This window comes from Oncorhynchus clarkii, chromosome 2 (assembly GCF_045791955.1).
Source record: "Oncorhynchus clarkii lewisi isolate Uvic-CL-2024 chromosome 2, UVic_Ocla_1.0, whole genome shotgun sequence".
NCBI classification, from domain to species: Eukaryota; Metazoa; Chordata; class Actinopteri; order Salmoniformes; family Salmonidae; genus Oncorhynchus; species Oncorhynchus clarkii.
The window spans coordinates 48,082,798-48,103,899 of record NC_092148.1 but is presented as its reverse complement, the minus strand read 5'-3'; the positions used below and the strand labels follow the sequence as shown (position 1 = coordinate 48,103,899).

The window sequence follows — 21,102 nt, the reverse complement described above, 5'->3', positions numbered from 1 at the left end:
TAATGACAAAGTGAAAACATGTTTATAGATTTTATTTCATTAAAACTATTTAAAAATTAGATAAAGAAATTGAATTTACATAAAGTAGTCACACCCCTGCAACAATACATGTTATAATGACATTTGGAAGCGATTACAGCTGTGAGTCATTCTGGGCTAAGTCTCTAAAGCCTTGTTCACATTGGCAGTTCGAAGTGACTCAAATCTAAGTTTTTTTGCATAACCGATTCAAATCTGTTCTTTTTCCTGCAGTCTGAACAACCAAAAAGCACATGGAATCTGATATTTCAATCCACATTTCAGATCACTTTCGTAGGTGGTTTGAAGTCAAATCTGATTCCTGGCCATGCGACTTGTATCTGAACAGTAACATCTGATTTATTTGCCCTGAAGTGTTTTTTTAGACGGTTTCTTGGCATACGTTGTTGGTTGCTAGGTACTCTGTTGACAGTTTGACAATAACATGTGGTAGCTAATTAGCTTGTAAATTGTTTGGAAACAAATTAGTGAATGTGCTAGAAAGCTAAACAGCTACCTAGCTAGCTAGTTGACTGTTGTGGCTAGCCAAAAAGGACTCAATTTGAAAGTTGGATCATCTTATCCTTTGAGGCTTTAAAAGTGTTCTTACCGTATGATTTTGAACATTCAAAACGACTGGCAAACATACATGGCAGGCATTGATGTCACCTAAGCTTGCTACATAACTTCTAAGTGATAGGAAACAGGAGAACCACCACCAATCAATCTACATCCCTGCACACACACACCTGTTGTCACTATGACAACTAGGGTAGCCATGTCAGCAAATGACTGCTGTCTGAACATACACAAATCCGATTTGGTCACTTGTAACTTGCTGTTTGGACAGGCATTATTCCAAAACTGATTTTAAAAACTAAACTGATTTGAGCATTAAGGGCTGCAATGTGAATGTGTATTGTGTATTGTACAATATTTGCACATTATAACTCTGTCAAGTTGGTTGTTGATCAGTGCTAGACAGCCATTCAAGGTTTTCCAAAGATTTCCAAGCTGATTTAAGTGAAAACTGTAACTAGGCCACTCAGGAACATTCAATGTCATCTTGGTAAGCAACTCCAGTGTACAGTCATGGCCAAAAGTTTTGAGAATGACACAAATATTAATTTCCAAAGTTTGCTGCTTCAGTGTCTTTAGATATTTTTGTCAGATGTTACTATGGAATAATAATTACAAGCATTTCAAAAGTGTCAAGGGCTTTTATTGACAATTACACAAAGTTGATGCAGAGTCAATATTTGCAGTGTTGACCCTTCTTTTTCAAGACCTCTGCAATCCGCCCTGGCATGCTGTAAATTAACTTCTGGGCCACATCCTGACTGATGGCAGCTCATTATTGCATAATCAATGCTTGGAGTTTGACAGAATTTGCAGGTTTTTGTTTGGCCACCCGCTTCTTGAGGATTGACCACAAGTTCTCAATGGGATTAAGGTCTGGGGAGTTTCCTGGCCATGGACCCAAATATAGATGTTTTGTTTTGTTCCCCGAGCCACTTAGTTGCTTCATGGTAAGGTGCTCCATCATGCTGGAAAAGGCATTGTTCGTCACCAAACTGTTCCTGGATGGTTGGGGGAAGTAGCTCTAGGAGGATGTGTTGGTACCATTCTTTATTCATGGCTGTGTTCTTAGGCAAAATTGTGAGTGAGCCCACTCCCTTGGCTGAGAAGCAACCCCACACATCTAAGGATGCTTTACTGTTGGAATGACACAGGACTGATGGTAGCGTTCACCTTGTCTTCTCCGGACAAGCTTTTTTACGGATGTCCCAAACAATCGGAAAGGGGATTAATCAGAGAAAATGACTTTACCCCAGTCCTCAGCAGTCCAATCCCTGTACCTTTTGCAGAATATCAGTCTGTCCCTGATGTTTTTCCTGGAGGGAAGTGGCTTCTTTGCTACCCTTCTTGACACCAGGCCATCCTCCAAATGTCTTCGCCTCACTGTGCATGCAGATGCACTCACACCTGCCTGCTGCCGTTCCTGAGAAAGCTCTGTACTGGTGGTGCCCCAATCCCGCAGCTGAATCAACTTTAGGAGAGCCCTTTTTGTGCAAAGCAATGATGACGGCACGTGTTTCCTTGCAGGTAACCATGGTTGACAGAGGAAGAACAATGATTCCAAGCACCACCCTCCTTTTGAAGCTTCCAGTCTGTTATTCAAACTCAATCAGCATGACAGAGTGATCTCCAGCCTTGTCCTCGTCAACACTCACACCTCTGTTAACGAGAGAATCACTGACATGATGTCAGATGGTCTTTTTGTGGCAGGGATGAAATGCAGTGGAAATATTTGGGGGGGATTCAGTTCATTTGCATGGCAAAGAGGGACTTTGCAATAATTGCAATTCATCTGATCACTCTTCATAACATTCTGGAGTATATGCAAATTGCCATCATACAAACTGAGGCAGCAGACTTTGTGAAAATGTATATTTGTGTCATTCTCAAAACCTGTATATTTGGCCTTCTATTTTAGGTTATTTTCCTGCTGAAAAGTGAATGTCTGCCAGTGTCTGTTGGAAAGCAGACTGAACCAGGTTTTCCTCTAGGGTTTACATTTTCTTTAAATGACCCAGTCCTTGCCGATCACAAGCATACCCATAACATGATGCAGCCACCACCATCCTTGAAAATATGAATAGTAGTACTCAGTGATGTGTTGCGTTGGATTTGCCCTAACCATAACACTTTCTATTCAGGACATGAAGTAAATTGATTTGCCAATTATTTTGCAGTATTACTTCAGTGCCTTGTTGCAAACAGGATGCATGTTTTGGATCATTTTTATTCTGTACAGGCTTACTTCTTTTCACTCTACCATTTATGTCAGTTTTTGTGGAGTAACTACAGTGTTGTGGATCCATCCTCAGTTGTTTTCTCATATCACACTCATTAAACTGTGTAAATGTTTTAAAGTCACCATTGGCCTCATGGTGAAATCCCTGAGCTGTTTCCTTCCTCTCCTCTCTGATGTTTCCTTCCTCTCTGGCTGTATTTATATACTATCCAAAGTGTAATTAATAACATCACAATGCTCAAAGGGATATTTAATGTCTATCCTGGCTTCTGGCCTGAGTAACAGGGAGTTTACTTTGGGCACATCAGTCAGGCTGAAATTCAGAAAAAAAGGACCCTAGCCCTAACAAGTTAATAACGTCACAATGCTCAAAGGGATATTTAATGTCTGCTTTTTTTTCTTCTTCCGATCTACCAATAGGTGCCCTTCTTTGCGAGGCATTAGAAAACCTCTCTGGTCTTTGGGTTGAATCTGTTTGAAATTCACTGCTCGACCGACTGACTAACCTAACAGATAGAATTGCCAACACGCTCTAGGAGTTACATTATGTAGCTAATTGATTGGGAACATGTGTAATTGTAATCAGACTTTAAAGCGGACACATGGTTGTTCTGTCAACAAACAATAGCCACAGATTTTGTTCACTTAAAATGTTAGGTCTTGTTGGTTAGCTAGCTAAAGGTATTTTCAAAACAGTCAACATATAATATTAATTCCAGACAGCTACCCAGCTAACGTCCTGAGGGAAAATGCTAAGGGACCAACAGGGAACGTTGTAAGGTGCTGGGTAAGCATTTGCTGGAGTGGCAGCACACTTGACCAAAACCAGGCACAGTCATCAAGTTACTTTATGTTCATTGTCAAAATTCCTGAAAGATGTTTGGCTGTTCGAATCCACATGCACTTCTTTGCATACATGGAAAGCAGGTATTCAACATTCCAGTTCTGGAACATTGTTCTTGAATTTGAATTGATTTTTGTCTATACACACATAACTAGAGATTTTGGTCTTTATGTTGGAACATTAGAGGCCTTGGTTCTTTGCACTGGACAGAACAAACTATGCAAGGTGGATTCCTATCCACATGAGACATGAAAGCTCTACCAGCTAACTTTAGCAAGATTCTCAGACTTCCTGGTCTTACCAAAAACACAAAACAGGTTCTAATGCATGCCACTTGACCAAGCCCATGTGCAAAACAATTAGCTGGTAAAAGGAACAGGGGAAACCCACTAAAAGGAACGGAGAACCCTACTGCCTTCTGGAGATGGATGGTAGTAGCAGGACATACTACTGGTTGATTTTGAATCCCAGCTTTTGAATGAGTGTCCCCTTTTAACACAAAACCTTCAACACGAGCAAAGTTCATCACACCAGACATCAAATGTTCAGCTTGTGCAACAATCTCAAGTAAGGGGAATCCATTCCTAGATACAGTGCATTGCGAAAGTATTCGGCCCCCTTGAACTTTGCGACCTTTTGCCACATTTCAGGCTTCAAACATAAAGATATAAAACTGTATTTTTTTGTGAAGAATCTACAACAAGTGAGACACAATCATGAAGTGGAACGACATTTATTGGATATTTCAAAACTTTTTTAACAAATCAAAAACTGAAAAATTGGGCGTGCAAAATTATTCACCCCTTTACTTTCAGTGCAGCAAACTCTCTCCAGAAGTTCAGTGAGGATCTCTGAATGATCCAATGTTGACCTAAATGACTAATGATGATAAATACAATCCACCTGTGTGTAATCAAGTCTCCGTATAAATGCACCTGCACTGTGATAGTCTCAGAGGTCCGTTAAAAGCGCAGAGAGCATCATGAAGAACAAGGAACACACCAGGCAGGTCCGAGATACTGTTGTGAAGAAGTTTAAAGCTGGATTTGGATACAAAAATATTTCCCAAGCTTTAAACATCCCAAGGAGCACTGTGCAAGCGATAATATTGAAATGGAAGGAGTATCAGACCACTGCAAATCTACCAAGACCTGGCCGTCCCTCTAAACTTTCAGCTCATACAAGGAGAAGACTGATCAGAGATGCAGCCAAGAGGCCCATGATCACTCTGGATGAACTGCAGAGATCTACAGCTGAGGTGGGAGACTCTGTCCATAGGACAACAATCAGTCGTATATTGCACAAATCTGGCCTTTATGGAAGAGTGGCAAGAAGAAAGCCATTTCTTAAAGATATCCATAAAAAGTGTTGTTTAAAGTTTGCCACAAGCCACCTGGGAGACACACCAAACATGTGGAAGAAGGTGCTCTGGTCAGATGAAACCTGAAACTTTTTGGCAACACGGCAAAACGTTATGTTTGGCGTAAAAGCAACACAGCTCATCACCCTGAACACCATCCCCACTGTCAAACATGGTGGTGGCAGCATCATGGTTTGGGCCTTCTTTTCTTCAGCAGGGACAGGGAAGATGGTTAAAATTGATGGGAAGATGGATGGAGCCAAATACAGGACCATTCTGGAAGAAAGCCTGATGGAGTCTGCAAAAGACCTGAGACTGGGACGGAGATTTGTCTTCCAACAAGACAATGATCCAAAACATAAAGCAAAATCTACAATGGAATGGTTCAAAAATAAACATATCCAGGTGTTAGAATGGCCAAGTCAAAGTCCAGACCTGAATCCAATCGAGAATCTGTAGAAAGAACTGAAAACTGCTGTTCACAAATGCTCTCCATCCAACCTCACTGAGCTCGAGCTGTTTTGCAAGGAGGAATGGGAAAAAATGTCAGTCTCTTGATGTGCAAAACTGATAGAGACATACCCCAAGCGACTTACAGCTGTAATCGCAGCAAAAGGTGGCGCTACAAAGTATTAACTTAAGGGGGCTGAATAATTTTGCACGCCCAATTTTTCAGTTTTTGATTTGTTAAAAAAGTTTGAAATATCCAATAAATGTCGTTCCACTTCATGATTGTGTCCCACTTGTTGTAGATTCTTCACAAAAAAATACAGTTTTATATCTTTATGTTTGAAGCCTGAAATGTGGCAAAAGGTCGCAAAGTTCAAGGGGGCCGAATACTTTCGCAAGGCACTGTAAATGTCCAGGGCTTCTGGTTTTGGATACATGCAATTGTGCAAGCAAAGATTTCATTACCACTGTGAAACTCTGCACTTCTCAATCTCTCAAGGAAGTCATTGTGGATAGGAACACATCCATCCACCAGAGCAATAAGAGGGAAAATGTACCACTGTTTAAAAATGTTAAGGCAAGGCTAGTCACAAAGGAGAAAAGGCTAATATCAGCATTAAAATGTGATTGTACACTTTCAACTTTACATAGCGAGCAAGTTTTGAGATGGAAACCTGAACAAGTTTTTCTCTCATGAGAATAACCCATGTCCTCCAATCCTTACAACTACCGGAATGCTTAACCTGCTAATCAAAAACTCTGATCTGCTAGGCCTGATTGCTGTAGACTCCTTCTCACCACGCCCTCTTCTTCTGTCAAAATCATTGACACATTTGTCGAATATGGCAGTAGTATCTTCCTGCCTTGGGTAGAGCACCAGTTGTAAAACTGCAGTAGAATCAAGTGTGGGACACTCAATGAGAGAAAAGTGAGGGAAAGGCATCCGATAGAAAGCTTCCATGTAATTTCTGACTTTCCCAGAAATCCTAATAACAAACAGGAGCTTTTCAAAATGTTAACACATATGGTGTGTGGGAATGAATTTGAAGAAGGAAAAGATCTGTTACAACTGATAAGTCTGTGGTGCTAAAGAGGTCTCTGACATCAATGCCAGAATGTGACCATGAAGAGTGAGACACTAGAGCAGGGTGTCCAACCCTGTTCCTGGAGAGCTATCATCCTGTAGGTTCACTCCAACCCACCTGATTCTATTAATTAGCTGGTTGATAAGCTGAACCAGTTTAGTAACAACTGGTGTTGGAGCGAAAACATACAGGAAGATAGCTCTCCAGGAACAGGGTTGGACACTCCTGCACTAGAGTATGCCTTCATATTAAAGATGCCCTTCAAAAGGGTGCACAGACCATTATCGTTTCAACAGTGGATATAGATAGACCTCATTGCTGGGCTGTTCTTCTATCTTACCAAGGATTATCCAACCAAAAAGCTGTGGGTTGCTTTTGGTATGGCTAAAAACTAACAGGAGATTTGCATCAATACCATCTGCGAAAAGATTGGAATGCACAAGAGTTTGGCTTTGCCAGGCTTCCATGCAGTTTCATGAAAAGGTCAAAAGGGCAGCATGGAGAGCATTGAAGTAATTTCCAGAGTTGACTGATGCCTTTGTTTTCATGGCAGCTGAACGATTTAAACCATTTGATCTGGATTCGTTCACTTTCACATTGGTTGACAGACACACCTACAGTGGGGCAAAAAAGTATTTAGTCAGCCACCAATTGTGCAAGTTCTCCCACTTAAAAGATGAGAGAGGCCTGCAATTTTCATCAAAGGTACACTTCAACTATGACAGACAAAATGAAAAAATAAATCCAGAAAATCACATTGTAGGATTTTTAATGAATTTATTTGCAAATTAGGGTGGAAAATAAGCATTTGGTCACCTACAAACAAGCAAGATTTCTGGCTCTCACAGACCTGTAACTTCTTCTTTAAGAGGCTCCTCTGTCCTCAACTCGTTACCTGTATTAATGGCACCTGTTTGAACTTGTTGTCAGTATAAAAGACACCTGTTGTCCACAACCTCAAACAGTCACACTCCAAACTACACTATGGCCAAGACCAAAGAGCTATCAAAGGACACCAGAAACAAAATTGTAGACCTGCACCAGGCTGGGAAGACTGAATCTGCAATAGGTAAGCAGCTTGGTTTGAAGAAATCAACTGTGGGAGCAATTATTAGGAAATGGAAGACATACAAGACCACTGATAATCTCCCTCGATCTGGGGCTCCAAGCAAGATCTCACCCCGTGGGGTCAAAATGATCACAAGAACGGTGAGCAAAAATCCCAGAACTACACGGGGGGACCTAGTGAATGACCTGCAGAGAGCTGGGACCAAAGTAACAAAGCCTACCATCAGTAACACACTATGCCGCCAGGGACTCAAATCCTGCAGTGCCAGACGTGTCCCCCTGCTAAAGCCAGTACATGTCCGTCTGAAGTTTGCTAGAGAGCATTTGGATAATCCAGAAGAAGATTGGGAGAATGTCATATGGTCAGATGAAACCAAAATATAACTTTTTGGCAAAAACTCAACTCGTCGTGTTTGGAGGACAAAGAGTGCTGAGTTGCATCCAAAGAACACCATACCTACTGTGAAGCATGGGGGTGGAAACATCATGCGTTGGGGCTGTTTTTCTGCAAAGGGACCAGGACGACTGATCCGTGTAAAGGAAAGAATGAATGGGGCCATGTATCGTGAGATTTTGAGTGAAAACCTCCTTCCATCAGCAAGGGCATTGAAGATGAAACGTGGCTGGGTCTTTCAGCATGACAACGATCCCAAACCCACCGCCCGGGCAACGAAGGAGTGGCTTCGTAAGAAGCATTTCAAGGTCCTGGAGTGGCCTAGCCAGTCTCCAGATCTCAACCCCATAGAAAATCTTTGGGGGGAGTTGAAAGTCTGTATTGCCCAGCAACAGCCCCAAAACATCACTGCTCTAGAGAAGATCTGCATGGAGGAATGGGCCAAAATACCAGCAACAGTGTGTGAAAACCTTGTGAAGACTTACAGAAAGCGTTTGACCTCTGTCATTGCCAACAAAGGGTATATAACAAAGTATTGAGAAACTTTTGTTATTGACCAAATACTTATTTTCCACCATAATTTGCAAATAAAGTCATAAAAAGTGATTTTCTGGATTTTTTTTCTCATTTTGTCTGTCATAGTTGAAGGGTACCTATGATGAAAATTACAGGCCTCTCTCATCTTTTTAAGTGGGAGAACCTGCACAATTGGTGGCTGACTAAATACTTTTTTTGCCCCACTGTAAGAGTCACAGCAAAATCTTTTGTATGATCTCATACACACTATTTAAGGCCCAGCTTTTGGAACAATGTCTTTCCTAGATATAGCCACTATATTGTGATCCCTGCATCCAATGAGTACGGATACAACTTTAGAACAACGTTTTACAGTATTAGTACAAACGTGATCAATACATATGAATGATATTTTTCCTGTAGTGTTTGTAAACACCCTGGCAGGTTGATTAATAACCTGAAAGAGATTACAGGCACTGGTTCTCACACAGTGAGCTTCCTCTTGAGCAGACAGCATGTTGAAAACCAGTTAATATTCAGGTCCCCAAGAAAGTAGACCTCTCTATTTACATTACATACACTCTCAAGAATTTCACACATATTATTTAGATACGGACTGTTAGCACTTGGTGACCTATATCAAGTGTGTGCAAAGCTGTTATCAAGGCAAAGGGTGGCTATTTGAAGAATCTCAAATATAAAACATATTTTGATTGGTTTATTAACACTTTTTGGGTTACTACATGATTCCTTATGTATTATTTCATAGTTTTGATGTCTTCACTATTATTCCACAATGTAGAAAATAGTAAAAATAAAGAAAAACCCTTGAATGAGTAGGTGTTGTAAAACTTTTGACCGGTAGTGTACATTCTGTACGTGTCTTATGATAAACTTGGGCAAATACATTTTCTAATAACTTCAATACTTTTAGTTGATTTCACAAAAAAATCTAGTCATGAACCAAGCTTCGGTGTACAGTGCAACACTAGTTGCCTACAAATATCTTAACTCACCATCACTTCGTGTCGACTGAGTTTGTGTCTGGTAAAACGTTTTTAATGCGCATCGGGCACAAAGTTTGTCTAAGAATTTGTTCTTAACTGACTTGCCTTGTTAAAGGCTAAATAAAAATAAATACAAAAAAGTGCACTGTACCCAGTATAAGCCACGCCCACTAAGATGTAACCCGGGCGAAGTGCCATGTTTTTAAGGAGTCTTACGATACCATCCTATTTTACATGCATCCACGAGAGATGAACAGATAGTTAATACTTTACTGTCCTCAAACAAGACAAAGATGATCCCAGAATAGGATCTACCTGGCCAACATGTAGAGGATGTGGTTCCTCATGTGGGCGCTGCACCGGGTGTTGTTGTTGACCACCTCTGCCGTGAGGGTGGGCCACTGGGGGGCGCTGGAAGGGTCACCATTCTGGGCGGCTAGGCTCTCAATCCACTCGGTGACCCTCCGCTGGTCGTGGTGGGAGGTGAGGTATGACCACAGGACCCCCGGGTCACAGGAACTGACAGCTGCTGGTCAAACATAAACACATGTTGAAAATAGTGTCAACTGCTCATTTAACTGCTCAATACAGTATTGAATTTGAAGAAAAACGTAATATTAAATATCTTAAATATCACCCTTCCACACGAAAGTTGTAGTTAATGAGCGGAAGATATGAAAGTAATTAGAGACATAAGTGTACAAGCATGTAAAGTATGATTTGCACGTAAAATTTGTGACCCTTTTCAAGAATTGAGTCAGTCGTATGTCGCACGTCACTACTTCACAGGAGGCAATTTTACATTGTTTTATTTTTTTAAAATCAAAATGCGTTCTTTGGCAGAAATGCCATCTGGAACATGTGAAATTTCATGTGCCTTAATAACAAATGTGTATGTCATCTGTAAATATGAATATAATTGTTTAATTATGAGCCTAGTTGGTTTAGCCATGGAAAAAGTGAGGAACCTTCCTGCTAGCCATATTTGGCTGAGATAATGGATGGGCTGGACATGCTGAGAGGAGTTCGGACTGCTCTGCCATGTAGAGTGCTTCTGTCTATAACGTGAGTTCTGGCTACCGCAGGTTTTTTTTAAAGACGTTGGACTGCTCTCTACAACATGGACTGCTCTCAACAACATTGCTGACCTGAATTTTTGTTGTAATGGACTACAACTACGGTGAGTGTGAACCGGAGTGACTTGACACAACGCAGGCCAAACAAGGTGTAACTACAAAAAAATGGAGTTAAAGGGGTAGCAGTCTGCCTGTGATGCGTTCATCCGTGTATACGGGTAAGTGTCTAGCTACATTTTCAGATATTATACGTTTCTAATTTTGTCAGAAAGTCATTTTCATTGCAAGTTAAAGCGTACTGTTAGGTAGCTAGTGAACATTAGCTTGCTGGTTCTCTAGCTGACATTACGTGTATGATCTCCGTAGTAATATTATTTGTGTATCAAAAATCCATTTGCATTGCTAATTATGGGGGTGATTACAGCCATCTATTGTATTTCATTAACATGTGTACATGTTTACATGTCTAGACAATAGTGACCCATCCACTTAGCTGGGGGGTTGTTATAGTATTTCTTTCACATGACCCATCAATTTAGAAGTGTGCCTGGGTAAGAATAATATACAATTATTGTATGCATATTTTATCATTGTTATCTGGACACTTTCTATTTCAGCAACCATTTAACTGTAGCGTTTACACCTTCGGTATCCTGTGCATGTGACAAATAAACATAGATTTTATTTGATATAGTGTGTTTACCAGAGACTGTAATAAGAAGAACAGCATGACCTGCACCAAAGTCAGATTAGGATATAGGCCAAGAACTAGATAAAGTGTATTTGTGCTACTACTTTTTTCTACTACTTTCCCCACTTTTAGTAGTGAAATATTTGGTTGTTTCCTACACTATTCACTCTGTTTAGCACATGGCCTCACATGTGAATCCTAAAAGAGATGGGTGGGGCTAAGGCTTACAACGCATAATGGGTGCAGACAAAGAAGAGCTCTCCAGTAGGTGTACCAAAACATTCAAGGGCCATTTTCTTCAAAGTGGGGTACAAGTTTATCAACTTTCAAAGCAGAATTACTTTCCCATTGTTCCTCAACTGCAGTAGAAAATATACCATATACCAATCTCTACTTTTGTCCAATATAAAAATACAATAAAAAATGTTTCTATATAAGACCGAATCGAGGCGGGGAGTCACATGTGAGTTGCACCTATATAATCAGTTTTGTAGTTGCAAAAAATATTAGCAAACATGTAACTTCTTTTGAGAATAAATGCAAAAAAACTCGCAAGCACGTAACTGTGTAAATAAATACAACACTTGCAAACGTGTAACTTGAAATGTGTTGAGGATGAATGAAACTAATTTACTAAAATTGCGACTGATTAATCTTTTTCTGTGAATCAAAATTACATTTTCTGATGTTGAATCTGCGCGCTCAGAGTTTTGTAACTAACTTAGAGATTAACCTGTGCCAAAATGATTTGTAGTTGTAAATCGTGGGGTTTGCACAGTTGGAACAAAAGTCTGTGCTTGTAAATGTGTGCAGCTCTGGTGGGCAAAGTTCTTTATTCCTACTAATTAGGTGGTCATTCTGGAAAGTGCAGCGCCGTGTTTCAACTCAGAGACAAGAATGCCAAATTGAGGCAAAGGTAAAAATCGCAAGATTAACTCTCATTTTAGCAACATTTTGTAATAAATACACTGGCTCCATTTTTTTATGAACAATTATGTGAACTGTCTTGGGCAAGTTTTCAAGTTTACACAATACCCGTTATCTAGCAAGCTAGCTGATGATTGTTAGCTTGTAAGCAACATTAGGCTGGCTAGATGGCTACATTAGCTTACTTTGGCTTTTATAAACTAACTGTATAGCTTGCTAGTTAACTAGCTAGCTAACCTAGATGGTGAGGCTAAGCGTTCTTGATAATGTTTGTTTGTGTCTGTAGGGGAGTACTTCAAGTACTACCTGCCTTGTAGCTACCCTAGCAGCTAGCTGTATTATTTTGGTCTAGCTTTTTGAGAGGTTTCAGAGATGGACTGATTAGCATCCTTTCCCAAATCAAATCTAATTTGCTTGTGCTTCTAGCTCAGACAGAGCAGTATTATCTAACAAATTACACAACATATACCCAATACACACAAATCTAAGTACTGTAGGAATGAATTAAGACTATATACATATGAACAAGCGATGTCAGAGAGTCTGTATAGAATACAGTATATACATATGCAATGAGTAACTCAAGATATGTAAACATTAAGTGACTAAGATACCGTAGAATAGTATAGAATACAGTATATACATATGCGATGAGTAATGCAAGATATGTAAACATTATCAAGTGAATGAGATACCGCAGAATAGTATAGAAAGCACTATATACATATGAGATGAGTAATGACAGATATGTAAACATTAAGTGACTAAGATACCATAGAATAGTATTGAATACAGTAAATACACATGAGATGAGTAATGCAAGAAAAGTCAACAGTGTGCCAACTTTACTAGGGGGAAAACATTGATCTGTTTGCTGTTACCCTCTGGACAGTAGATGCTTATTAGTAGTAGGCATGTTTATGTAACCTTATTTAGTCCAACCTGCTATGGTGCGGTTTACAATAATTGATATTCACACATTTGTTTTTTTAGTTGGATAACGTTATTGACGCCAAATTGCAAACCTTAATTGAACCTTTTCCTTTTCTATCTTATCACCTCTTAACTAGGTAAGCTGTTTCAACCTGGAACAACTGTTCTCCTGCTTTGGTCTGTTTAAGTCATTGCAGAAAGTCTTGAAGAGCAAGAGTGCGTGAAGGGTTTTGTCCCAGCCCAGCTTTAACACCGGACTTAAATAATCAACTTAACAAATCATGGCAATTGGGTAAGATTTGTAATTAGTTATGTGCTGGGCTGGAAGAAAAGCTTACAGACACTCTTGCCATTCAGATCTGGAGCGGTCCAGCTTTTTAAGTAATTATTCTGCACTATGGGCACAAATGGGGGGGGGGGGGGGGATTGTTAATGTCCTCCATTTTGGACTTGACCTTTAAAAATGCAGACCCGAAGACATTCAAGCGGAATGACATTGAGGGACACACACTGAGACAACGAGAATGACTGGATATATGATCTTGTCGCTTGTAAGTAGCAACTAACGTCAGCTAGCATAACTTGCTAGCAATGTTCAGTCCAAAGCCAGTCAGCTAATAACTTTAGCTTGCTTGCTATCAACTCAAAAATCGTCTAACTAATCCAATGTATTTTAAGTTATACATTTCCCAGTCGATTCATTTCTACAATGCGGTACCTTTTGGACCACATAACTTTTGAAATCCATTTTGCTATTCTATCAGAAAAAGGACTGTTTTACTGTCAGAAAAATGTATTGGTCAAGCTCAGGCACTTACATTTTTTTAGGTGCATTTTCCAACCAGCACATAATCCCAACAAGGTGGAACCTAGCTGGGGGAAACGTTGTTCCGATATTAGCCATAGCTCTGAGTGAGCAAGATTGAGCTAGCATAATGGTGAACACCTGAACATGATTTTTACTTCTCTATCAAACATATTTCAACATTTTGAAATTTGGCTAATTTCTCTATAATTTAGCCTAACAGGGTGGAAATGTATGAGTGGAACATACAGGCTAACAAGATGAAATTCAATATGAGGGAGATGTGTCGCGCTGTATGAGACAAATGGTGGTCACACCAGATACTGACTGGTTTTCTGATCCACGCCCCTACATTTTGTGACCAACAGATGCATATCTGTATTCCCAGTCATGTGAAATCCATAGATTAGGGCCTAATGAATTCATTTCAATTGACTGATTTCCTTATATGAACTGTAACTCAGCAAAATCTTTGAAAATGTTGCATGTTGCATTTATATTTTGGTTTAAACCACCCGCCCAGCTCTTGGTATAATCTCTTCCATTTTTCAGCATTGGGAGGTGATAACATTTGGAGGTCTTCCTGCGGTTTGGACCAATCAAAATCAACTTGATACCCTTGTCAGATCCAAATGCACTATGGCTTTCTATTCATCTAACCCCGCTCAATCAACGTTAAAACCTGTTATGGCTGTGATCCCCGTACAGGGATCAACATCAGGGGAAATTTCAGAGTGACAACTAAAAATACAACTTCGTAACATTAAACATTCTTGAAAATGCAAGTGTCGTACACCCTTCAAAAGATTAGAATCTTGGTAATCAAACTATGTTTTCCAATTTAAAATAGCTATTACAGAGAACAAATCCCATGCTTTTGTTTGAGAAGAGCAATCAACAACAGAAACATTTTCCGCCATGACAGTTTTTACACATTCACATCTGAAGGTAAAATTATGACTTACATTCTGATATCTTGCTCTTATTTCTCTTCCTGAGGGTGCCAGTGATCAAATGAAGTGCCGTTTTCTTTGATAAAATCCATTTTTATAGCCTAAATCAAAACATTTTGTAAACCGTTTGTGCCGTGAATTCCATCTCTATCAATTTTTTACGGAGCATTTGACGTGATTACACCCCGTAAACAATCGTTTATCTAGTCATGGTTGGTTTCAGTGCATTCCTCTGGATGTTTGCAACGCAGCCAAACGTCATTGTTTTTTTTTGTGGGGAGTATTGACCGAAGTGAGCTGATTTGAAGACAACGAGCAATGACTACCTTACGCACCAATAATTTTAGCGAAGCTTCAATGATTGACTATATTTCTGCCCAATGACCACTGATCTTCTTGAAATCTAGCTGGATAAATGAGCTGAGGTAAAAGCCAGTATGTAATGGTTTTGGGTTGGACCACAATTCCTTGTTTGTAATCGCACACGCAGGGAACTCCATTCTCGCCTTGACGATCAGAGTAGTTGCTGTAAGGCATTATACGCGCAGCTGTATTTCGGAAAGTTGTAGTTTCAACGATTTCATTGAAGATATCATGGCGAATAAATCAGGTAAAGCAAAGTCTAATCTAAAGTGAAAGTGAAAAGGTGAAAGTGAGACAGATTTTTTGTTTGAGGAATCTTGGAGTGTTATCATTCAAACTAACTGAAGAGCTGTTTTTGCAAGGACAGGACGTACTTCTGGACGGGTAAGTGTTAATGACGTTTTATGAAAACGGCATTAACACTCAAGGGTATGTCTTCAGGCGGAAATTGAGAACAAAGGGATGCAGCCATAACAGGTTTTAAGAGAGTCCGTTTCTATGCCGATTTAAAATGGTAAGACTCAGAAATACCTATACCTATAATACCTACCTAACATATTGTCTTCGGGGAGGGTAAATATTGAAATTCGGTCTTTTAGCTTTGTACATTTCTAAATATAAAGACCGAATTTTGCTTTGTATTCCGCAGATGTCATTTAGAAAAACCCCATGTTATCACACAGGAACCTGCAGCCACTAGCTAGACTGTCAGTTGAGATTTGAAGTTAGCACCGGCGGAGCAGTAAAAGTGTTCTATTGAGCAGTGGCCACTTTTTGAGCATGGCTACAATGACATTCTATTTACTCTAATCATGTTAAATTCTAAGTAAATAGTCTGTAACTTGTGAAGAGACATAGGGTATGCGCCATTGTTTGTTTTTTTTGCAATTCTCTATGATGTTCTGAAAGAGCTGCAAAATCTGGACTCCTACAAATCAGCCGGCCTAGACAATCTGGACCTTCTCTTTCTAAAATGATCTGCCGAAATTGTTGCAACCCCTAAAACAATCCTGTTCAACCTCTCTTTCGTATCGTCTGAGATTCCCAGATAAAGGACTGACCATCCTACAGATCCTTGACTTCGGCGATATCATTTACAAAATAGCCTCCAACACTCTACTCAACAAATTGGATGCAGTCTATCACAGTGCCATCCGTTTTGTCACCAAAGCCCCATATACTACCCACCACTGTGACCTGTACGCGCTTGTTGGCTGGCCCTCGCTTTATACTCGTCACCAAACCCACTGGCTCCAGGTCATCTACAAGTCTCTGCTAGGTAAGGCCCTGCCTTATCTCAGCTCACTGGTCACCATAGCAGCACCCACCTGTAGCACGCTCCTTTGCACCCCAGTATCTCACCTTGCACATTCATCTTCTGCACATCTACGATTCCAGTGTTTAATTGCTATATTGTAATTACTTTGCCACCATGGCCTATTTATTCCCTTATCGTACCTCATTTGCACACACTGTATATAGACTTTTTCTACAGTATTATTGACTGCATGTTTGTTTATTCCATGTGTAATCTGTGTTGTTGTATGTGTCGAACTGCTTTTCTTTATCTTGGCCAGGTCGCAGTTGTAAATGAGAACTTGTTCTCAACTAGCCTACCTGGTTAAATAAAGGTGAAATAAAAAATATTAAAATATAGAATGAATATTTCTTTATAAACACTGAATTAAATAATACTCTTATGGGTAAACACCCTACAGAGTAACTAGCAAGCAACAAGATATGTCAAATAACCGTCTAAAAACCACCTGAGGGCAAATAAATCCGATTTGACTGTTCAGACAAATCGCAAGGCCAGGAATCAGATTTGTATCTGATTTCTAACCACCTAAGAAGATTTCAAACCACCTACTTATCTAATCAAGGTATAACATTAATCTTAAAAAAATATATAGAATTTTTCTTCCACTTTGACAATACAGAGTAATTCTATCAATTTTAATCACACTTTGTAACACAATAAAATGTGAAGAAAACCAAGGTGAATACTTATGATACCCTAAATTAGGTCTGATATAGTTGCTTTCAGTTGTTTCCCGCTGTTTCAATTGACAGGTGCTCCATTGTCATGTTGCACACTCTGCTATTATGTTGCTCAATTTGCGGTAGCATGGTAATTTATGAAGGAGACAACACCGAATGTTAGACTCAAACTGTTGATGGCTTTCCATACAAAGCAAAAAAATGCTGGTTAAATGACAGTATGCTCCAATGAGAAGTTATAGATTTGTATTAAACATCTGGTAGCAGACAGTGCATGTCAATATGGATTTTTGGACAATGTTGCATTTTCCATCATCACATCAATTTTTTTTTAACATCAATGTTTGTGGGGAAAAAAGTGACAGCCCTAGCACAAACAGGACTTATGCCGCATTCACAACCTATCAGAGGAACGACTTGTCAACTCAGAACAACAACTTGGGACCATTCACTTGCTAACTAGCTACGTAAACCATAAATTAAAAGTACAGCTATTACATTATGGGATAAATAATGTTTTGCTGTTGTCCTTCAAGGAATAATACACCCAAAAACACAAATTCCTATGATTTACAGGGTTAAATAATACTAATATGGGAGAACAATACTTTTTATAATAGAGCTCATCCTAAAAAAAAAAAAATTAGTTAACATTTTCTACCTCTGGTTTGTTGGCCATTCCAATTGGGGATATTAATGGGAAAATAATGTTTTGGCATATATGGCGAAAATAATGCATGAGGTTAACACGGGCTTAGAAGATCTTATAACGTTTTGTTCTATGAGATAACATCAGTCAGTTAACATTACCTTTATGAATTATGAAGCCTTTATCTGCTTGTGTTGATTACTGTACATAAATGCTTTAAAAAAAAAAGTGATGTTATCTGATGAAGATTAGCTCGTAGAACAAAGCATATAAGATCTCCACTGAAAAAAAGTGTCACTCTTCTGGTCTTTGTAAGTGCGCATTGCCTCTCTCATATGAGCATGCTCTCTCGCATATATAGCAACCAGCAGGCAGAGACAACAGCTTCAGGCACTTTGAAAACGAGCACAGGCCTCAAACAAAGTTGTTTTTATCCTAATCTACTTCTTGGAAAGATGTCAGTTTGGGCTCAAAATGCTCTGAACACATTCGGGTTGTCATCAGATTTGCCCAAAATGTACAACCATTACTGTGTGTGTGGGGAAATCTGTAATATTCTGTCAAATCTTATCGCTCTCACACAGCCTCAAGACCCCCCAAGCCTATAAGGTGTCTCTGATAATACCAAAGTCAACATCAGCATGTGAAGTAGGTAGCTAACTGTAAAATCTCCAAAACAACCTGCACTATCAATTTAGGAGGCTACAATCTTCAATCTACAATGTTCAAACTGCTGGTCGTGTGGCTCTGTGGAGTCTGATGTTGATGTGGCAATGCAACAGCCCCGCAGGCACAGTGCGACCACACACACACACACAGACACAGACACAGACACAGACACACACACACACACACACACACACACACACACACACACACACACACACACACACACACACACACACACACACACACACACACACACACACACACACACACACACACACACAGAGAGAGGATACATTTGTGTTGCGTGATGGTAGTTGAAGGAAAAAAATGTAGTTGAATAATTTGGTCCACTGTTTAGATTGAGCACATCTCAGCGAAATATATACTTTGTCATGGCGAAATATAGACGGATGTCCACTACCGTTCAAAAGTTTGGGGTCACTTAGAAATGTTCTTGTTTTCCATGAAAACATACATGAAATGAATGAATAGGAAATATAGTCGAGACGCTGACAAATTTATAAAGAATGATTTGTAATTGAAATAATAATTGTGTCCTTCAAACTTTCGTCAAAGAATCATCCATTTGCAGCAATCCTCCAGCAATTACAGCCTTGCAGACCTTTGGCATTCTAGTTGTCAAGTTGTCGAGGTTGTCTGAAGAGATTTCACCCCATGCTTCCTGAAGCACCTCCCACAAGTTGGATTGGCTTGATGGGCACTTCTTACGGTAAAGCTGCTCCCACAACAACTCAGTAGGGTTGAGATCCGGTGACTGTCCTGGCCACTCCATTATAGACAGAATACCAGCTGACTGCTTCTTCCCTAAATAGTTCTTGCATAGTTTGGAGCTGTGCTTTGAGTCATTGTCCTGTTGTAGGAGGAAATTGGCTCCAATTAAGAGCCGTCCACAGGTTCTGGCATGGCGTTGCAAAATGGAGTGATAGTCTTCCTTCAAGATCCCTTTACAAATCTCCCACTTTACCACCAAAGCACCCCGACTATCACATTGCCTCCACCATTAACAATGTCAACACTGTATTTCTGATCAATTTGATGTTATTTTAAATGGAGAAAAAACAACAACTTTTCTTTCAAAAACAAGGACATTTCTAAGTGACCCAAAACTTTTGAATGGTAGTGTATGTGTTCTAGACAAGTATGCCCACACCATGTAATCAAATCAAATCAAATTGTATTGGTCACATACACATATTTAGCAGATGTTATTGCGGGTGAAGCGAAATGCTTGTGCAAAGTTGCTTAGGAGCTAGAAGCAGAGCTGACATGGCGATCGGGAGTGCAGGTATTTTTTTATTTTTTTTAAAGTTTTATGAAAATGTGATCATTTGGAATTCTGACGTGGCACAACACAATTTAATGATTGCACAGGCAGACCACTTAGAAGTTAAATCATGGTGAAAATAAATGTTTTACCCACTCATAGAACATAGACTATAACCAAATTGACAGGAGTTTAATTATAGGAGTGGATTTAGTGCAGAAAATGCTGTCATCATATTAATTTCTGTTGTGGGTGAAGTCAGAGTTCAGCATGACGGGAAAGTCAGGGTCCTGATACGAGTTTCCAACTTGTATTTACCACTTGAAAGCTGAATGTTTTTCCAAGTCGGGATCTCGTACTTACAATGACTCATATAGGGTGTGAACGCAGGGTTAAGAGAGTCCTACCCGAGTCTTGTAGGCGTGACAGCAGGATGGCTCGCTGGGTGTTGTGGTCCCAATGTCTGACCCAGTCCAGACGCAGCGAGCTCCACAGTGTCTGTTCTGACTGGGAGCCTCTCTGGTCTACCAGCTCCTCCAGCAGACTCTTAGACCCTGGGTCTGTCTGGGACATCTGAGGAACCCTGAGAAAAAGCAGTATACAGTACCGTATTGCTACATTAAAACAGGAAGTGATTGCCATAGAGCAAGACTAAAGATAAATGATTGAGCAAAAAAATAAATAATAAAGTTTACTGCTAACATTTTGTCATGTCATGTAAGCAGAGAAAAACAACTACTGGCATTCAGGGCCATGTTCATTAAGGACACAAAAAGGGAGGGACCACCTTCACATGTGTTTTCTTCTGTTTGGTGACTAAAGAACACGACCCAGATGGATACAGTGTCAGAAATCCTGACAGGAGAAAAGCACACAAAGATAAAACTGAAAAACCAAATGCAGTGAATAGTCCCGTTTTATCTCGTACCGTTGTCTGCCCACAGGGTCTGTGCAGCGCGTCTCAGGCACCGCACACAAAGCCTCAATCTGTTTGATGAATTCCACCCTCTGTGTCTCTTCATCAGACAAATAGCTCTGCTTTGACAACTCCTCCACCTGCACACAGTAATTGAAACCCCCCCCAAAATCTTAAATCGCCTCTGAGGCTGGCAAAAGGTAATGAGTTCAAAAGGTAATGTTCATAAAGAGATGTTGATAAGGACTATGTTTTTCAACTCAATGCAGTGTAC

The 21,102-nt window shown here is 39.9% G+C and overlaps 1 protein-coding gene across 6 annotated transcripts in view; it reads right to left on the bottom strand.

Annotated features, from left to right (window-relative positions):
* LOC139368689 (SPG11 vesicle trafficking associated, spatacsin) overlaps positions 1–21,102 on the bottom strand; it is a 94,889-nt gene that overhangs the window by 54,879 nt on the left and 18,908 nt on the right. For 3 of the 6 annotated variants that reach the window (XM_071107944.1, XM_071107922.1, XM_071107933.1), the window contains exons 13-15: positions 20,841–20,968; positions 20,320–20,495; positions 9,876–10,086 (exon numbers count right to left, since the gene is read on the bottom strand). In XM_071107944.1, coding sequence (XP_070964045.1) covers positions 9,876–10,086; positions 20,320–20,495; positions 20,841–20,968 — 515 coding nt within the window. Of the gene's footprint in view, positions 1–9,875; positions 10,090–20,319; positions 20,496–20,840; positions 20,969–21,102 lie in introns of all 6 variants that reach the window. The other 3 variants (XM_071107911.1, XM_071107901.1, XM_071107892.1) reach the window with 1 other exon arrangement.